Source organism: Erpetoichthys calabaricus, chromosome 13 (assembly GCF_900747795.2).
Source record: "Erpetoichthys calabaricus chromosome 13, fErpCal1.3, whole genome shotgun sequence".
NCBI classification, from domain to species: Eukaryota; Metazoa; Chordata; class Cladistia; order Polypteriformes; family Polypteridae; genus Erpetoichthys; species Erpetoichthys calabaricus.
Window position 1 is genome coordinate 131,239,362 of NC_041406.2, and position 21,015 is coordinate 131,260,376.

The window sequence follows — 21,015 nt, forward strand, 5'->3', positions numbered from 1 at the left end:
TGGTGAATCAAACTCGGGTCTCTAAGGCACGGCAGGGTTGCTGTGCTCAGAATCTGCAAATCTTAGCGTTACGCCATGGAAGGTGTTGTATCATCCTTGAACCTTTTGTGAAAGTATTTATTTGATGTTTGGACGTCAGGCTTCACACATTCTATAGTTTACGCCTACATTTTGTAACATTTATTACTAAAATATGAAAAAGTTTGTTTTAACAATGTGTTTACACAGATTACTGTAGAAACAGAACACACATGAAATGCGTGTGTTCCAAATAACAATCTATTATTTCCACTGTAAAACTCCTGCAGTTCAGTCACTCTCAGATAATCAAACAAGGCATGAGCTGGGAAAACTTAGTGAACGTTCTGCAATGGTGGGGGATGGAATAGCTGGCTGCTTGGTGCTCGTCTTAATCGGCACATTTAGAAGACAAAAGACGCTGATGGAGAGGTGAGAATGGTTTTAAGGTGGACCGGATCTACAAGTTTTTTCGTAGAGTCTGGTAATTCTAGTGTTAACTGGTTTATCTTGCTAAATGCTGCTGGAAACCAAGAACACTAGATGGGGACCAGTCCTGGACAACAAAGTGCAGTCTTCTACACTATCACTCGTAATGGGCACAGTAAATACAATAATGAATAGCCAAATGCATACAAAAAACATATTGTAAGGGAGTGACTGACGTCAGTCAGAGACTTCTGGGAGGGAAAGTAGAGAGAGAGACTCACACACTGAAAGTGTAAAGTTCTGTGCTGCATCTGCCAGTTTAAGATGGACAATGCGACAGAAATATTAATTCAGAACAGTTAGAAAAATTGGAAGCCCAGAAAGAATCTACTCCATGATGCTGGAGGGATGCCTGACCCTATATCCAAAGAAAGTAAAAATCTATTGCAGGGTGACATGAGGCCTCCAGATCTCTTAACAAACTTTGACGGGGATATCTAATAAAAAGAAAGACTGGTTTCTCTCTTGCTTATCCACTAGAAGGGCAGCATAAAACTCTCCCTTTTGTCTTAGTCAGCGAGATCTTTAAGAGTTACCAAAAACACTAGAGTGCAGGTACACCAGAGGCCATTTTAGGAGATCAAGTTAAGAATCCTTATAGCCAGAGAAGGGCTCCCTAGACATGAAGGGCGATTCCAGAGTCTTAGCAGGAAGTGAAAGTTTTAAGTTGCCTTGAGGCTGATAATAAACAAATTCTATGTTGGGAGAAGAGTTCTGGGTGAAAGATATCTGGCAGGAGAAAAAGAAAGTGAGTGAGAAAGAAAGAGAGAAGATAGATAAAGTGAGTGCTTGGCAGTATTTGGAATTCAAGAAAGTAGGTAATCCATATCATCAAACAAATATGGGTTCAGTCCTATATGTTAAGAGTCCAAAGGAGGAGTGAATTTTCTTGCTTTGTTTTTTCATTTATACTTTGTATTCTTCCCATGTTAACCTCTCCTTGTGTACAGTAAAAGCACACATTTTATAAACTTCTGTCTTACTTGTCCTCTTTGTAAAGCAATTGAAGATAAAAAGTTATGAGCTTCAGCATGTTAATAAAGAACTCAGGACCTTAAAAAGACAGGTCTAGCAGTTCCTCACACAATAATGCCAACTCTGAGAACAGACAGCCTGTCTACAAACAGTATAAGAATTCTTCCAATCAGCCAGAGTCTACCCTGCAGCATCAACTCTACATGCAACATACCACTGGGAACACAGGCTGAATCAGCTGAACTCCGTATCCATGAGGGAGAATTGAAGTATCACCATCATAATTGGAGACACAAATCTAAGGCACCTTTGCATCCTTAGGCAGACAAAAAGATAGGTGACTGCTAAAACATTCCCTGCTTCTCAACTTTGCAGGCAGATAAGAGAAATCCTTGTTACTCAATTGTTTGTGACCTAAACTTTCCACCGTCTAACCACAAAAACATTGTCTCCTGCTCCTGTGTTCTTGAGCCTCTTGAGTCTTTAAGAAGCACACAAACAGGACTCAGTGCTTTTGATGGGAAAAATTCAACTCAAAATTATATAAATCGAGCACATCTGTCTCACTTAAAACTGTCCAAAATGTTTCCAGGGCAAGATCCAACCTGTGAACGCTGTAATCAAGTTCCACCCTCACTGGGTCACATGTTTTGGGCCTCCACCAAATTAACATCATTCTGGACAAAAATTTTTAAGTGCCTTTCAGACAGCCTTGGTGTCACAATCCCTTCTAACCCATTAACAGCTGTGTTTGGTATTCTTCCAGATAGGCAAACAAACTGTGATTGCCTTTACTACACTATTGGCATGCAGATTTGTTTTGCTAAACTGGAAGAATCCTAACTCTCCTCTTTTAAGTCAGTGGGTAACATTATATATTATTTGAAATTGGAAAAAATCTAATTCTCACTTAGAGGGTCTGTGCACAACTTTTTCAAAACCTTACAGGATCTAATCAATAATATTTTAGAATAAGCTCTTAAAGCACTGAGGAAGCAGGTTCTCTTCCCATTTCTTTAAATTCTCCATTTATCTTTATCCACCTATTAAACTCATCCATTTATTTATTTTTACTAGCTTTGTATTTATTTTTACTAGCTTTAAGTTTTATTCCGTTGCCAATGCTCTCTTTCTTAGGGGGGGGGGTTGATTTATTTTCAATCCTATTTTTGTAAAAATTAATCTATTTGCATGGAATGATTACAATAAAATTTAAAAAAGAAAACTTGGAAGTGGAATTGAGACATACTGAATAGGAAGGAAAATGGAATAAAGATGAAGGTGATGGTTGGAGTTAAACAGGCCTGAATTGTGGAAGAGGTGGGTGCATAGCTGTGGCAGCATGTGCAATAGAGGTATTGGGAAAATCTCAATTCAGTGCACAGGCTGCTGGAAGGGGTGCATAAAAGATGTAAGGATGTGAATGGTTGTCTGTAGGAAGAAAGTGCGACCTTTGTTGGAGGAAAGTGTCTTAGGGAGTACAAAATGCCAATCCATTAAATTATAAATTCACATACTAGGCATAGCTGTGGTAGCAAGCATAACACATGCAAGTAAGAAATTCTGGAAGTTGATTAACATTCTGATTTCTAAGGTGGCCTCTCTGGCATTGCAGAGAAAAGCTTACGACAGCGAAGCATACCTTATGGGAGTGAGATGTGGCTGATAAAGATGAACATGAAGCAAAACTGGTAAGAACAGAGATCAAAATGACCACGTGGTCATGCAGATTGTCATAAAGTAAGAGAAAGATGAAAAATGAGCTACAGGAGAAATACTTACTGTGGAAGCAACAGGTGCTGAGGAGAAATTGGCTAAGAATTGTTCACGTGAAGCAAAAGACAGAATGATTTGATGATTGTAATACATGATGGATGATGCTGACTTACAGGAACAATCTCTAAAAAGGATATACTGTAGATGTTTATGTTGATGCATTTTAAATTTTGTCTAAAAATGTGAAAAGGCAATTACACAAAAATTACACTGTAAAAATGTATATAAATAAAGGGATTTTAGGTTAAGCTTAAATAATGTACACAACTTATGTGCTGTGCACAGTTCTGGTCAACGCATTACAAAAAAGACATAACAGCAATAAAAGATGTGCAAAGTATCACTCCCGCAGACATGGATGGTGGTGGGAGAAAGGAGCAGGGCTTGTGGGGTCCCCACAGATTCCAAGATAAAGTGGTAAGGACACAAGCTGGAGTTGGGGTATCCAAGCTGGTAATGCCAGAGATGGCTGGTGCCCAACCTGAAGAGAAGGATGGACTGTGCTTGTTGGTCCACATATTCTCATGCTGAGGATACATCAGTTTAACATGAAGGCGTGTGTTGGTTTTAAAAAAAAAGATCCTGCCTATGTTTTAACCTTGGGTTTTTAAATGGGTCATTGATTTATTTATATACTGGACTCCTAAAACATCCACTGTTACATTGTTTTTATGGATTAATTGACTTATACAGAATATTCTTGAAGAGCACTGCACTTTTGGACTTTAAGGTTCTGAACCACTGTTTTGACTTTTGTGTGTGAAAGCATTATTGCACTTTTGCACCTTATCCTTTGTCTGTCATGTGTCCTCATTGCCTGGCACCTGGATGATATATTGATATAAGTATTAACTAACCAAACAAGCTTGATGGAGTACACTCCACTTGTTTGTCAACCACCTTAAGTTGGCCTAAACTTCTGTGTAGTTATGGTCAGTTAATAACTTGCTTTGTTTGATTAGTCTGTTATCTCATAGTAACTAAGTAAAAATGTAAATTAGAATTGATTTTTTATACACCTTCATACCAATTACAGTTAACAATTTTTGATACATGTGATTATTTCTTTTGCCATTATAAATTATGTGCTCTCCCATAAAAAGTGAAATTTTTAAGATAGCCTCCTTCTATCCAGTAATTTTCTGTAGTCTGAAAATTTCCATATAATAGCAGTAGCAGCATCATCAACAAAAGTAGCATTTGATACAGTTTTTGCTGTTGATTCTGCTCTTAGCAGAGTGGGGTTAATTAGATTTTTTGAGGTAAACATTCACTACATCTTCTACAATATTTGCATGATAAATTATCTTTTGATAGTCCTACAAAAAAAGTGATTCATTTTCCTGGTTTCAGATTATTTCTTAACCACCAAGATGTTACTTAGACCAACCTTCTTTTTCAGTTGCTGTCTTCACCCCTGCTCAAACATATTCTTCAAATAATGCAAACAGTCAATAATTCAGCTTTTTTTTGGCAAAATACATTGGTACACTTGGGCACAAAAAAAAAACATTCTGCAGCCTTAACTTTCTATACAACCACACTGTCTTACTTCAAAAATACAAATATACCATAGGTACATAGGAAATGTGATTTTACTCAAAATCTACAAATGAAATATTTAGATTTTAGAAAGACTTTGCATGTTCAAATCTTATGTAATTGTAAGTGTTTTAAAATTATGTATTACAGCTAAATCAGTGCTGTGTTCCACATACTTGCATAAAGCGTCAACTCCTGCTTTTGCTGAAGCACTGGGAACTACAAAGCCCGATCCACTTTCTGCATAGATGGTTGTGATTGCCAGGAAAGCTGCCCCTAAAAAATAACAACAAAAAATACAACAAACAAATATTAAGATGGCTAAAATATCTGGAACAATTGGCTATCTTAAACCAAGACAAGAAGTAGTTAACAAAACTTAACATACAGTGCAAAATATCCAAATGGAAAATTACTGTTGCCACTATGACAAGAGAAATGACACTTGACACAATGTAAGGTTAAACAGACTGGCTTTTTTTCTTGTAACTTAGTAAAATATTTAGTTAAAAAAAAAAGCTTGAAACAACTAAGGAAAAGCAATGAATTGAAAGATAATGTGCTTTGGTATTCTCTACTTTTTATAAGAGAGGCTATAAAGCAAATGATCTCTCTTTTTTTTAAATTACAATATTTCCGTTTGATTTTTCAAAATATAACTCCTGACTGAATATTTGCTACATTTAGAACTTATTCAGTAACCTAAGTCACAATTTTGGCAGGAAAAAGTGATTTTTAGATTGTCAAGAGGCCTGCTGTTTAATAATGAATTTTTAACAGATTGACCAGATACATAGGTACTGTGGGTGACAATCTGCAAGTGTCACAGCAACTCCTGTTAACGCTCAAGGTGCCTGGTGAGGAATGTGGCTCTTCTCTGTGAAGTAAGCTGCAGACGGCAAGTTTGTGTAGGTTAGGCAGTCAATGGAAGGAGATCAAGGCAGAGAAAAAAAAAAAAAAACTCCTAGGGAAGAATCAATCTGTAAAAATTTATAATTTTATTTGACCAGTGTGAAAGAGCATGTTATGATGGAATGGGAGGACCAGCAGAATGTGGGTTTCATTATTGCAGTTCTTCATCGAGTGGATGTTATGAGGTCTACTCCTGGCTTGATTGAGGGCCCCGTCTACAATAGGAGAAGGATATTCTCCATTACTGAAGAAATTCCTCATTCTGAGTGCTTCATTACAGAAGTCAACCTCATCACTGAAAATGTTACATGGTTTATGGAACTGTGAAAGGCTTAGAGAGTTTTTAGTATACCAGGGACAGATGGAGTTGTAGAAGAGGTAATGGTGCGAGTCAGTTGGCTAACAACAGATAAAGGTTTTAAGTCCTGGAAAGCTGACAAAAAGACTGGTAACTAAAAATGTTAAAACTGTAGGGAAATGTTGAATGTAAACCTGAGATATATATGGAAACTGGGAGGAAACCAATAAAAACTTGTAGCTCTCTTCTGCAGCAAGAGGCAACACTAACACAATCATCTACATAACTTTTATACAGGTCGGCTCTCAAAGCCTAGGTAGAAAGAAAACAAGTGCTCGTCTACAAAGCTGACAAAGATGTTGGCATAGCTAGGTCAGATTCTAGTACCCACTGCAGCTTCACTGACCTGAGGAAAAAGTTGTTATCGAAAGAGAAAGCATTGAGGGTAAAAAAAAAAAAAGCAGTTCTTCCAGTTTGATGAGGGTGTTTGTGGAAGAATCCTGGGCTGGAAATCTATTGAATGCCTATCTGAGGGCAAAGAAACCTTCCTTGTGAGGTGTGACTGATAACAGAGAAATGATCTCCATTGTAAAAATAAATCAATCAGGCCTGTGAAACCAAAACATCTTAAATAAATGGAGACCAATACTAAACATACCCAGAGTTTGAATACCTAGAATTGTTTAGGAGTGGCTAAAGGCTTCTGTGAAAGACCGAATTACAGGGTGAGAAGAAAAAAGGAAACGAAAAATTAATCACCACCTGGTTCCTTCAAAATTTAGAAGAGGCAAAATAGTTTCAATTAGTTTCCCAAAGCTCAAGAGATATTTGACCTGCCACAAAATCTTCACTTCACCCCATCAACGGCCCTTTCTACACCCAGGGCCAAAAGCACAGTTGAATGGCATAGGGTTGGGGAATGCCTAAAATATGCAGTAAGCATCAGACATTGTCCGCTGCTTGCTATGATTTAATAAACAAGGCTGGTCAGGATTAATTAGCTGGTGAATTAAAGACTATAAAGATGTCACATTAGGTGTTTAGTCAGCAATTGCACATCCACATTACTCAATGAAATAAAACAAAAATGAATACTGTCATGTTCAAAAATAATAGTGATCAAAGATAAATTAATTTGGGGATTCGATATTAGATGGGATTTAATTTGTTTGAGGCAAAAGCAGAGTTTAGAATCTAGAGATACATCATTTTCAGGAGACTCGAGTAAGTGGGTAGAATTGCTGGAGGCAGCCTTTTTTGACCAAGTGCTTTCCCATCATTTGAGTCTGGAGATTATTTCAAACAAGTCTAAGAGCGTCCATCTCATTTAACCAGGGAAGGTACCAATTCTCTAGGAAACAATTCAGTTCATGGTTCAGAGTAATCATAAATGTTCAAGAAATACATTTAATAGGATCCACAGAAAGACTTCATCATCATTACTAATCCGTTGTGGACATTTACGTTTATTTATTTGGCTGACACCTTAATCCAAGGTGATTACAACATTTGTGATATAATTGTTAACATTTCTTTTTTTGTTTGACATGTTGAAGTACAAGAACGTGAAGTGACCTGTTTACGCTGATATGATGTTAGTTGGGGATTTGAACCCACAACCCTAGGGATTGAAGTCCAAAGCCTTAACCACTACACCACAGTGCCTTTGGACAGCATTACATTTTTGCTTTCAATGGTCAAAACAAAAGTAAATTCTGGACAGTGATGTACTGTACTTGTAATGTCTTCAATTCACTAGGCTTGTCACCCAAAACATAATATTTGATACTGATATAGTGGCTTTCAAATTCAACTTTTTTCAAACAGCAAGACACAGAGTTCAGTTTTGGTATTTCTAATCAAAGTTACATTCTCAGGGTGCAAGACACAGATGCTACTCTTCCACAAAAGATAGGCATGGCTCTAAATCTTGAATCGTCTGTTGATACACTTGCCCAAACTAACAACTTATCTAATGGTAAAATCTTGAATAATGCCTTCAACAGTTACACAGATATATGCAAGATCATGAATGTACTTAAATTTATACACAGAAAATTCTCTAACATCGAGGAGAGCTTATCCTAGAAGTCACTATATAGAAGCAAGAAATATTAAGGTGTCATCTTACAGCATGGAAAGTGCTATGAGAAAACCTTAGAGTCAAGGGATTAAGAAAATGGAATCAATCAAAAAGATTTAAGCATGAAATAGTATACAGTAATAATGCTGAATGGGGTACAAGCTGGTTGGACGGGACTGGTGATCTGCCATAAATGGGTTGAAATATTGTTGCTCATAACCGTAATCATCTCACAGATCTTTCAATGTAAAATTCAATTAGTTATATAGGTAAAACAAAGTAGAGGGATATACCATGGCAAGTATATGGAATAAATGAAGAATAATGTGATTTTCTTCTTCTGCAATTCTGTTAAGAGTATAGTTAAATCTCTCAAAACTAGTGATGCTCAGATCAGTCGGCCACCAATCTAAATTGGATGATTTTAACTAAAAAAAAAAAAAAAAAAAAGACACAATCAGTGATCGGTAAATTGGCCGAACACAAAAACAGATTGTTTCAGCTGCTGCATTTCTAAGCTTTACCGTAATTTAGTTGCAGTGCTCCTTTGTGCAAGGTATTATGGTAATTCAGCTAGAACTTGTCTTTTACTTTTTTGCTGAAAGCTTCCTGCAATGTAAACAAAGAGCAGCAAGTCAAGGCTTGTTTAACCAGAGAGTGAGAGATTATTAGAATATTAGACTTTACATTTAAAAAGGTGGAGAATCAAAAAAAAAAAAAGGAAATGGAGAAGTCATCCTTTGCAATTAGACAAACGGCAAGAAAAGATACTTTAATTCAATTTTTTTATTTTGTACTTTAAAATTGACACTGCTGCGTTTGGACAACCAGCTTAAAGTGCAGCAGCTTACATTTTTAATTGGAAAATGAAACGATAAAGACGAATATGAAATTGCTGCTTAGTAAACGATAGGCTTGTTAGCATTAACAGCAAAATGTACTTATAAACTTGTTAAACATGTTAGTCTTGCGTCTTCTTGATAAACAACTTATGAACATTTGATAGACTTGTGGCTTTTTTTTTTAAAAAGATTTGTATGGTGTTTATTTGTAGCTGTATGTCATACAGTACAAGTTTTGAAAAGTAACAAGTACTACATAATTAAAATGGTAATCCATAGTTATAATTACACTTCAAAAATTATGTCAGGCTGATGCACTGAAGAAGAAAAAAAACTTGCCTGTATAAATATAGGAAATGTATATGCAAGAGCCATTTCCTAGTTATATAAGATTCATAAATATTTTACTAGATGACAATGCATAATCTATGGGAGGTTCCTATAAACTCCATAAATTGAGTAGAATTGGTATATTCTAGCCATTTCTAACAGCTCTGACTAAACATTATTCTCAGTGACCAGCCTTGCCATGTGTAAGGTGTAGAGGGCGCATGATTTTAAACCATGCCTATGGGCCTTTTGAGTGTGTGAAATAACTCTTAAGAAAACACACTTATTTAAGTGCAAAGCTGTACGCTTAAGGCGTACAGAAGAAGAAATTAAGAACTTTTAAGTACAGAAATAACAAGTTTCTCAAGAAAAGCTAAGTTCAGAGAAGATATATGTTTCCCTTTTTTGCCTTTATTCTACATGTGCAACTACTTTTTTCTTTATTCTTGTGTGGATTATTTGCTTTTAATTTTCACTAAATATTTTTAAAACAAAGTTTCACACTGAGAGATTTCTTTCAGCATGTGTTTTACCCGTGCTTGAACTCGCCTTATACTTTGGCGGCTACAGTATATTTTAACAGCAAAAAAGCTACAGTGTAATTAATGATTAAAACCATATGTGCACGTAATTTTCATTTAAGCAGAGTTTAATTACCAATATCAATTAATTGATTGTGTGAGATAGTGCTGGGCGGTATACCGGTTCATACCGAAAACCGTTTATTTTTGTTATGATATGGATTTTTCTTATACCGCCACACCGGTTTAAATTGCCTAAACAACGTTTGGCAATTGGCGCTGGGGGAAATTGTTTAAGGGGGACCTTTATCACTGCTACACCGGTGTTGCGCGGGGGCTCTTTTTCACTGCTACACCACTAAGCAGGCGGAGCACATGTGGTAGTGGAGGTGAAAATGGACAGAAAACATTCCGAAACTGAAGCTGTAGCAGGCGGTAAAGTTGAAAATGATGACACAGAAGAATTTTTGCTGGAAAAAGGAGTCACGTCTATTCTCTGGAGATACTTTAGATTTAAAAGGTCAGATGTGGACCATTATGTTCAAATGTGTGAATACTGTTTCTATACTACTGGATAGTACTGCAAGCCAAGTTGTAGTTTTATTTTTTTCAATACTGTGTGTGTAATATACCTGGGTACTATGTAATAGTGTGACGACATGCTGACTTTATTCTCGACATTTCCACTTTAATCTCGACGCTTATGACGAGAATAAAGTCGACATGTTGACTTTATTCTCGTAATTTGTCATTAAAGTAGAACATTGTAAACTAAGCTTCATCGTAAAATGAGTATTTAATTTACTAGATTTTCTCAAACCCCGTCATAAGTTATAGCACATTAAATGCTTTGTGTTAAGTGTTCCCCGAGTCATGTTAAATCGGTACGTGCTTCTTAAACTGACTTCCTCTTGTACTGAGGAGGCGCCAGCAGCGATCGCCACACAGAATACATTCACTTCATGATATTCCTGCTCCCTGAACATTTAGAATGCTAAGATAAATCTATACTAATAAAAGGCAAAGCCCTCACCGACTCACTGACTGACTGACTCATCACTAATTCTCCAACTTCCCGTGTAGGTGGAAGGTTGAAATTTGGCAGGCTCATTCCTTACAGCTTACTTACAAAAGTTAGGCAGGTTTCATTTCGAAATTCAAAGCATAACGGTCATAACTGGAACCTCTTTTTTGTCCATATACTGTAATGGACTGCAGCTCGATGGCCGTGGGAGGCGGACTTGCATATCGCGTCATCACGCCACCCACGTAATCACGTGAACTGACTGTGAACAAAGTACGTACAAAACAAGGAAGAGCCCCAAAGAGCGCTGAAGAAAACATTCATTACACAATTGAGAAGGCAGCGAAACAATAAGAAGGGAGCAAGTGACGCATACAAGCATATTCATAAGTGCAGATACTGAGGAAACAAAGCACAGTGTAAACCGTAAGTTTAAATTAAGTTTATAGAAACTCTCCCGCTACCGTTTGCAATACGGACATACATGTTTAATGAGAAGACACGAGGTATAAACGAGACTTTGGATCACTTTGTAACAGAGTTAAAATTGCTGTAGCGAGAAACTTTTAACTGCCGGGTCTTAGCTAACATTAAATTAAGCCATGGACATCGCAACATCACACAAGAGAGCGGCTCACGTGAACTGACTGAACTTTGAGGCAAGATTGCTTTTCTCCTGTACAACTATACATTGCATTCTCAACAGTAAGCTTGCACAGCTTGGTCATATTACAACCGGAGTGCTGAACTGACAACGTGGTATACAAACAGAACTATAACAATTGTAATAAACGAACAAAAAAACAGCGGAGAACCCATGGATTAAATAAAAAGTTCTGCTTCCGTTGGCAAAGCAATGAAAAAGGAAGACCTTATATGGTGTTCGTTTATAAAACAGCGGAAAAGCTGTGTAAAGGCTGCTTCACAAAAAAACAGCAGAGCACCTTATATGAGCAGGCAGTCAGCTAAAGAAGGGAATCAATAAATAACTATAATCGTAATAAACAAACAAAAAATAGCGGAGAATCCGAGGACTACATAAAGGAAATGGGTACCTGAACAGAAAAGTGAGTCTCAAATAGCTACACAATAACTATTACAATCGTAATAAACGAACAATAAAAGAATACAGAACCGCTAAGCAAGGAGAAAGGACGGCCTTATATGGCGTTCGTATATAAAACAGTGGAGAGGCTGTGTAAAGGCAGCTTCACAAAAAAACAGATCCTTAACAAATTGTTATTGGTATATTTTCCCTCAATTTAAAAAGGATTTCTTTTCTTCTTAATAAAAATTTAAAAGCAGTACTTCGCCAGTGCGAAGTGTGGGGATTTGAGGGACTGACGCATACAGACATATTCATGAGTGCAGGTACTTCGGAAACAAAGCACCGTGTAAACCTAAAGTTTAAATTAAGTTCATAGACCTACAAAAGGTTGCCATTGATTTGAGGCAAGATTGCTTTTCTCCTGTACAACTATACGTTGCATTCTTAACAGTAAGCTTGCACGGCTTGGTCATATTACAACCGGAGTACTGAACTGACAACGTGGTATACAAACAGAAATATAACAATCGTAAAAAAACAAAAAAAAAAACAGCGGAGAACCCGTGGATTAAATAAAAAGGCTGCTTCCTTGGCGAAGCAAGGAAAAAGGAAGACCTTATATGGCGTTCGTTTATAAAACAGCGGAAAAGCTGTGTTAAGGCTGCTTCACAAAAAAACAGCAGAGCGCCTTATATGACCAGGCAGTCAGCTAAAGAAGGGAATCAATAAATAACTATAATCGTAATAAACGAACAAAAAATAGCGGAGAATCCCGGACTACATAAAGGAAATGGGTACCTGAACAGAACAGTGAGTCTCAAATAGCTACACAATAACTATAACAATCGTAATAAACGAACAATAAAAGAATACAGAACCGCTAAGCTAGGAGAAAGGACGGCCTTATATGGCGTTTGTTTATAAAACAGCGGAGAGGCTGTGTAAAGGCAGATCCTTAACAAATTGTTATTGGTATATTTTCCCTCAATTTAAAAAGGTTTTCTTTTCTTCTTAACACTAGAATTACCAGAGCCTACGAAAAAACTCGTAAATCCGTCCCACCTTAAATCGCGTCTTAAATCCGTTTGCACCTCTCCGCTAGAGTCCTTTGTCATCTAAATGTGCTGATAAACAAAAGCTACTAGCAGCCAGCTATTCCATCCCCCCACCGACTTAGAACGAATTTGTCCTAGCTCATGCCTTGCCTTGATTTGATTATGTGGGATTGAAGTGGAGTTTTAGAGTGGAAATAATATAGTGTTATTTGGAGTACATGCATTTGATGTGTGTTCCGTTCCGTTCAGTAGTCTGTGCAAACACATTTTTAAAACAGAAACGTTTTTCATATTCTAATAGTAAATGACAAAATGTAGGCATAAACTATATAATGTATGAAGCCTGAAGTCCATATATCAAAGAAACACTTTCACAAAAGGTACAAATAAGAGAACACGTGCGCTGTTATTCAAAAATATAACTGCACAAAAAAAAAAAGCCGCGTTACCATGCCACATTGACACTCTTACTGCAACCGCCGCGGTGGCGTAATGGTATCAGCTTCTGACTGGGAATCAGAGGGTGGCGAGTTCGATCCTGCACGGCTCTACTTCGAGAAGTGAACTGCTCTTTTTCTTACAATTTTAGAATAACAACAAAAATTTGATTTCAGTCTGTAACAGCCGGTGTAACTTACGATACTGGTAAAGGTTAGCTTTTTTTTTTTTTTAATTCACTTTTCATTCTCGCAGTCGCATTCAGAATCAATCCATACAACCCCATCTGACATAAAGACGCGCTATAGGTCTGCAGTGTACCACGATGCACTTTCAGTTGCATTGTTTGTAAGAAAATGTGCTATATAAATAAATGTTGATGTTGCTGAAATTGTGAGAAACATTTTATTTTCTTTTATGCCATACATATTATGGATATATATTTCTGTACACAGTTTATTAGTTAAATATGTATTTTAAGGAAATTTTATTTATTTTACCATTTTTATGGTCGAACAATAAGCCTACAAAATTTAATTTTGTTAATATAGTTTAATTATACAAATACACTTTAATATGGGACATACGTCTTCTGTAAGGCTTATGCAGAAGCTTAGTGTAGCGACCCCGGCTGAATGATGGTCAACTCTCAGACTGATGGTTTATGAATGTTTATTACCGTTTCCATGACCTTGTTTCATAAACACACAGTAAGAGCTATAAAGGCAAAGTACAAGTAAAAAGCATGTAAATAACAACATAAACATATGTAACTTTTGTTTTACATATAACACAGAGAAATTAATACCTTGTTCACTTTCAGTGAGGTGCTTGTTTGTTAACCCCATATGTCACCATTTTCCTTTCCTATTCCCGCCAAAACTGTACAATTAATTATGCAAACCAAAGACACCCAATAACTTATCAAAATAAAAGTCACGCAAATGATGTGATTCAAGCCCTGCTGAAGCATCATGTATCCTTTACACTTAGTGTAAACATTTTTAAAGGGATAAAGGAAAAAAACTACTCGGAATTAGCCAATCAAGTAACATGAAATCTCTGATGGGAATCGTTCCTTAAAAAACCCGATCATAGCATCCGTACTGATATTCTTCACAACCTGAGCTCAAGTTTATTGTGCACTAAAATCACCACATCATGCTTTCCGTTGGGTGCCGATGAAGAGGAAACAACATAATGATATTGGTTGCACAGCCTTGTCAAATCACATTTCAACAGGATGTTCTCTTGCAAAAGTGAGAAATCCATCTTTGTATGTCATAAGTATTCAAGGACATTTGAATTTTTAATATCTGAACCTAAAGCCCAAAACATTCTAAGATAAATGGACGAGGTCAGCCATCACCAAAAAGAAAGGCATATGAGAAGCCTAGCCAGGAGTAAAAAGAAAGTAAGAAACAGAAGACAGGGTAAAGCTGTGCTGCTACTGGCTCCATCCACCAGCCACCAAGAATTTAAGAATGAATAGCAGGGCATACCATAAAAACAATTGACTCCCAAACTACAGCACCTACAGACAACAATCCTTTCTGTCACAAAACTAATGCCAAACCCACATGAATGGATACATGAAAAAGTTCCACTTATAATTTGTTCCTTTACAACTGCATGAAGCTTCTATTGTTTTCAATATTGTGTAAAATGCTAAAATTTAGAATTTCTTGATCTAAATCATCCATGTTACACTTATTGCCAATATGGTACCTAAAATTTGGCAAGAACATTTAAAAACAGTAATTTTCTGTCAAAGAAACCTCTAGCCCCACTAATACTTACCCTATTTCATCTGGGTATGATACTGTGTGGAAAAGGCATTTTGAAAAATTGCTACAATTAAAATAGCTAATCTAAAACTTATTATGCTAACCTATAATACATTATGGGTTTTATTGTTTCAACTCACTCTGCCTAGTCTAAATGAAAATTAGTGGAAAAGTAGTCTTGTGGGCCAGACGTGATTCTTGAAAAGACATACACATATGAAGACGACCCATTAAAAAGTTTATGTTGAATAGTGGCAAAATCCTGCACCATAAAGGTTATACGCAAAGACTTCTGCCTGAAACACCTGCCCCATTTTCTCCAGTTTGTGTGTTTTAAACTGCCAGTGGGAATTCCTAAAGAGAGCAAAAGACTCTGAGAAAAAAGAAAAGACTTAACGCTAAAAGAAAATAAAGTGAAAATTGCTTTTATCAATTCAGGAACTCAGTAGCAAAAGGTATCTAAAATTTAATGCTTAATCTGTACATTTTAATGAACAGAAAGAGGTACATTGCTGTACATGCTTAAGACATGATTCTGTCTGCTATAATATCCTTCTGTTGTTTTGACTATTGCATCACTATATGCCATAATAGTGAACAGGGTTTAGCAAAGCATTGGGGTCTACAGTATACACTACATGTTAAAACACTGTGGCTATTCTGGCATGGAATGTGTGCATTTTCAATTAGAACATAATGCTAACTTCTTTTAGTTATTTGTTTAGACATGCAGTCAGAAGGTGGATGCTGTGCCGCGTTTTCATTGTTCTACTGATGTCTTTAGGCAGATTTGCTAATTTAGGTGTGATGAGCACTGAAATCTGCTTCTCCTGTAACTCTTTGTTATTAACACCCCCAAATGGCTGTCCTTTTGATAGGGTATGACACATTGTTTACTTCTAATGCATACTTTGCAATTCATATTTTCACGAACATAGCTGCCAGTTCTTTCAAGCTTACATCAACACCTACAATATCATCGTAACGCTGACTAAAAGAGGACACACAGAGCACCTGCGACGATATATCATATACATGTGATGTCTTTGAATGACAAACTTTAATCTGAGTGTACAGAAAGGTTTTTCCCTTGCAACAGGTTATGCTTATTTTTAACATACACAATGTGGTCTCTGCGCACACAACACACATATGTTTAATAGGGATCTTTTTGGGAGATCTTTCGGCTGTATAGTTCATCAAAACAAGAAGCTTGCTGTCTGTCAGTTCAGGCTGACAAAAGCACCACTCTTTGCTGTTGAAAATCACTGCCCATACTTTGAGAACTGCCTTTACGAGGCATTGGATTGATTTAGAAATGTGACACTCGAGCCATCTAATTTTTACCACCTAATTTTAAGCACAATTTACTCATGGGTTGTCTTCAGACATACGTTATATGACTTGGCAAGACTAGTGGAAAAGGTAGGTAAATAAATAAGTAAATAAATGAATAAGAATGTGATTACAAAACTAAAATTTCAAATTACGTATAACTGAACTAGTTTGGATAAATTACCAATATGGGGGAAAAAAGACAAAAAAAAAAAAAAAAAAAAAAAAACGTTGCAGCCAGTCACCTATAATTATGACTTTACAACATTCGCAAAAGACTGATATATGCATTAAATAACAAAAAACTTAACCAGATGTACTGTAAGTATTGCATTTAATCACTTTTCTAAGACTTTTCACGGCGGAAAAGAATAATCCATAAGTATTTGTTCATCAAACTACTTGCTGTTTAACAGAAAACCTTATATCTTTAGGAAAGGTTACAACTGACTACATTGTCAGTTATGCACAGTTAAATGAAATTGGGCACAGAATTCAAATGAAAGCCCCACACATTATAAGGATACTGTATTATTAATAATTTACCACCTTTACCTTTTTTCTCTTTAATTAGACGTTTTCCAATATCAAGAGTTACATAGGCTGTGCCATTCAAAACTATATCTGTTATAGTTCTCCAGGCATTTGGAGAAAGTGCTTCTGTAGGAGAGATGAAATTGCCAGCAGCATTATTGACTACCACCTGCAAAATTAAAAGCAATACAGGAACTTTTAAATATGTGCATTAATTTATACAATATTTATGAACAGTGTATCCATAACAAATTTAAAATTTATCCACCTATCCATTTACCAAGCCCCTTTATTCACAGCAGCATTACAATGTAATGGATCCATTGTGGCAGCATTTAACACCAGAATCCCTGAAGCCTACGAAAATATTCGTAATGCCAGACCACCTTAAATTCCGTTGCAACTCCTCATCAGTGTCTTTGTTTTGCAAATGTTTTAATTCCCACAAGCAGCCTGCTATCCTATCCCCCACAGAGGCAGCTGAAGTCATGTCAGACGCAAAACTCTCACAACTGAAGTCTCTTGATATGGGAGTAAGGTGTCTGGAATTGTATAGGGTAAATAATGTATTGCTATTTGGAATACATACATTTCACGTGTGTTCCATGTCTACAATGATCTGGGTAAATGTAGGATGACAGACAGGAAATATGTGTTCAACATTTCTTGCCTCACAACTAATACAAACTTTTTTCATGTTATAGTAATAATGACAAAATGCTGACATGAAGTGTACAATGTTTTAAGACTAAAGTCCAAATATCAAATAAACACTTTAATAAAAGGTATAACAAAACAAGTGAGCTTTTATTCAAAAATATTACCTAAGAAAAAGAAATTATTCAGTTTACATGTTGCTGTCAATTTGCAAAAACTGAAACCCAAATATCAATCAACACAAACTAAATATATCAGCCTGGCTGATGCAGAAGTAAGAACTGCTGCCTCATAATCAAGAGGTTGCAGGTTTGATCCTAGATCTCCCTGTATATACTGCTTTGAGTGGAGCTTCTATGGGATCGGAATAGATGTGCTAGCCTTTGTTCCCCACATGCAACAGTGAGTCGGGGGCATCAATGAACCTGTCATCAGTTCATTGGATGTCCTTCCTTTGACAGTGGTACTGCACACCAGGAATATTCCAAAAGATTTGCCAATTTGAAGATGATCTGACAAATAGTCTAGCCGTCACAATTTGGCCCTTGTCTAAGTTGCTCAAATTCCTATGCTTGCCCATTTTTACCTGCTTCAAGCATATCACCTTCAAGAACTAGCTATTCAGTTGCTGCCTAATATATTCCACTCCTTGGACAGGTGCCATAGTAAAGAGATAATCACTGGCATTCACTTTACCTGTCATTGTTTTTAATGTTGTGGCTGGTTGATATACAAATATATATGAGTTTGTCAGTATGGTCATTCGTCATTGAGACAAGAGGTGTTAGGCTGATGGTTGGTCTGGGCAAACTTGTTTGCTTATTTTTCTATATAAATACACAATCCTGATGTTTGCACAATTTTACACAGTTTTACTTGTAATTAACAACCCATTTAAAATGTGAGAGGTTCTATTCAGGTTTTGACTTTTAGACTATTAAATACCTTGTCATTATCATGTGATTGGAGTATAGACTTTCAGCTTTAATTCAAGGGGTTTAACAAAAATATATGTGCCGTTTAGAAAAGACACATTTTTGTACTTGGCTCCCCTATTTTCAGGGGCTGAAAAGTATTTGGTCAAGCTAACCTAATCAAATATAATGACCTTTTTCAGTATTTGATTGAAAAGCCTATACAGTCAATGACTACCTAAAATCTGGAACCCATGGCCATCTCCAAAGGCTGAGTTTTCACTCTAGTGATACTTTTGTCAGGCCTTTACAGCAGCTGTCTTCAGTTGCTGCTTGTTTGTTAGACTTTCTGCCATCAGTTTTGTCTTCAGCAAGTGATATGCATGTCCAATTGGGTTGAGGTCAGTAGACTGATTTGGCCATTGAAGAATATTCCATATCATTGTGTTGAAAAGCACTTGGTTTGCTTTCGCAGTATGTTTTCCCTCATTGTCCATCTGTACTGAGAAGCATAGTTTTGCAGGATTTGGCTGAATCTGGGCAAATAATATAGTCCTATAAACTTCAGAATTCATCCTGCTACTTCTGCCAGCAGTCATATCATTAATAAACACCTAGTGATGGATCTCTAGTCACAGCCATGCATGATCATGCCATAAAACTGCCTTCACCATGTTTCAGAGATGATGTGGTATTCATCTGATCATGAGCCATTTCTTCTCTTCTTCATACTCTTCTCTTTCCATCATTCTGGTATATTTTAGTATCTTAGCTTCGTTGTCTGAAGAAAACTGTTCCAGAACTGGACAAGTTTTTAAAAAATGTTTTCTGGCAAAGTCTAATCTGTCCTTCTTAGGCCTGAGGTGTACCAGTGGTTTGTACCTTATGGCAAACCTTCTTTCTTTACTTTCATGAAGTCTTATCTGGATTGTACACTTTGGTAATGATAGGTCTAGTTCCTGGAGACTGTTCTTTGTTTGGCTAAATGTTGTGAAGTGGTTCTTCTTCACCAAGGACAGAATTCTGCAATCATCTAGCACTGTTGTCTTCTGCAGTTTTCCAAACTTTCTGGTGTTGCCGAGTTCACCAGTGTGTTCCTTTTTTTAAGGATGTACCAAATGGTTGATTTGACCACTCCCTGTGTTTCTGCTATCCTTTGTTGTGTTCTCTCAGCCTAATGATAGACTGTTTTTACTTGCATGGACAGTTATTTCTACTTCATATTGTGAGTTCACAGCAATAGTTTCTACATGCAAATTCCACACTTGGAATCAAGTCTAGATATTTTTACCTGCTTAATAGTTAATGAAGAGAAAAAAAGAATCAGCAAATATTGCATAGAACAACTTTGGGAAGAAGGCTTGTGTGGTGTGAAGAATACCAGAAGGGAGAAATGTTTCCCCTTGGCTTTTGGGTATTTATGCTCAGTAGTCCCTCTGTCATTACTCACATTTTGCAGCTGAACTTTTTAATGGTGCTCTATGTGACAAGAAAAATAAATTGTTAATGCTTATATAATATTCTTGTGTTATAATAGATGCTATTAAAATACATCAGACTAAAACAAAACAAGATTCTCTTAATAAAATGAAACAAAAAGATGTGCAAGTATTTGGTAAGAAAAAAGTCTGGACAATAATAATTTTACTCAATCTAATAAATAGAAATCAAAATAATATTCAATTTTAATTTCTGTGCACTCTGTAAAATAAAATAAAAAAGAACTTCAGTTTTTACGTAGTTAATGACCACATTTTTAATCGATAAGAAGCAAAGCAAACTTTGTGGAGACGTGAAGAAACACAGTTACACTATAATGATCCCAGTTGCTAAATTACTCTTATTTCTGGACATTCTGAATTTATATTACACTTGCAAAGCATATGAACAAAATGCAAATATTTCTCTGCTAATTGTATAAATAGTGAATAGTAAAAATTGAAATCAGTTCTTTGGAGTGAAAACACTGATGCAGAAAACCCAATTATTTAAATAATGATGCAATTACTATGAACTTTATCATTAACTATTTAAACTAAAAACAGAGCTAAAAGCCAGCGTAACACATTTCATAGTATGTGTTAAGAATTTTAGTATAAAACATTACTTAAAAAACAACTTTAGAAAAATATGGTTATTGTCAAAACCATGCAAATTGCATTTTGAAGTACAATATAGTAGTCATGTTAAGGTAAGACATATAAAAGAAACAAAAACTGTAGATATCACACTTACATCAGGAAGCCCTGCAACTCGGATTAGTTCATCTACTGCAGCCTGTACAGATGCCGGATCTCTCACATCACACTGGACTGCATGAACCTAAAAGAAAAATTGTGCAGACACACCACTGTTGTTTACAGTGTTTCAGTGACTACCAGAGGAACCAGTGCCAAAATAAGAAATTTTTGTAATCTCTAAACTAGTTAAATTTACA

General features: G+C 36.3%; 1 protein-coding gene across 2 annotated transcripts in view; it reads right to left on the minus strand.

The window, feature by feature from the left end:
• Positions 1–21,015, minus strand: part of decr1 (2,4-dienoyl CoA reductase 1, mitochondrial) — a 49,884-nt gene that overhangs the window by 12,047 nt on the left and 16,822 nt on the right. For both annotated transcript variants that reach the window (XM_028817772.2, XM_028817773.2), the window contains 3 exons: positions 20,814–20,900; positions 17,029–17,176; positions 4,977–5,076 (listed from right to left, as the gene is read on the minus strand). In XM_028817772.2, the coding sequence (XP_028673605.2) occupies positions 4,977–5,076; positions 17,029–17,176; positions 20,814–20,900 (335 nt within the window). The remainder of the gene's footprint in view (positions 1–4,976; positions 5,077–17,028; positions 17,177–20,813; positions 20,901–21,015) is intronic.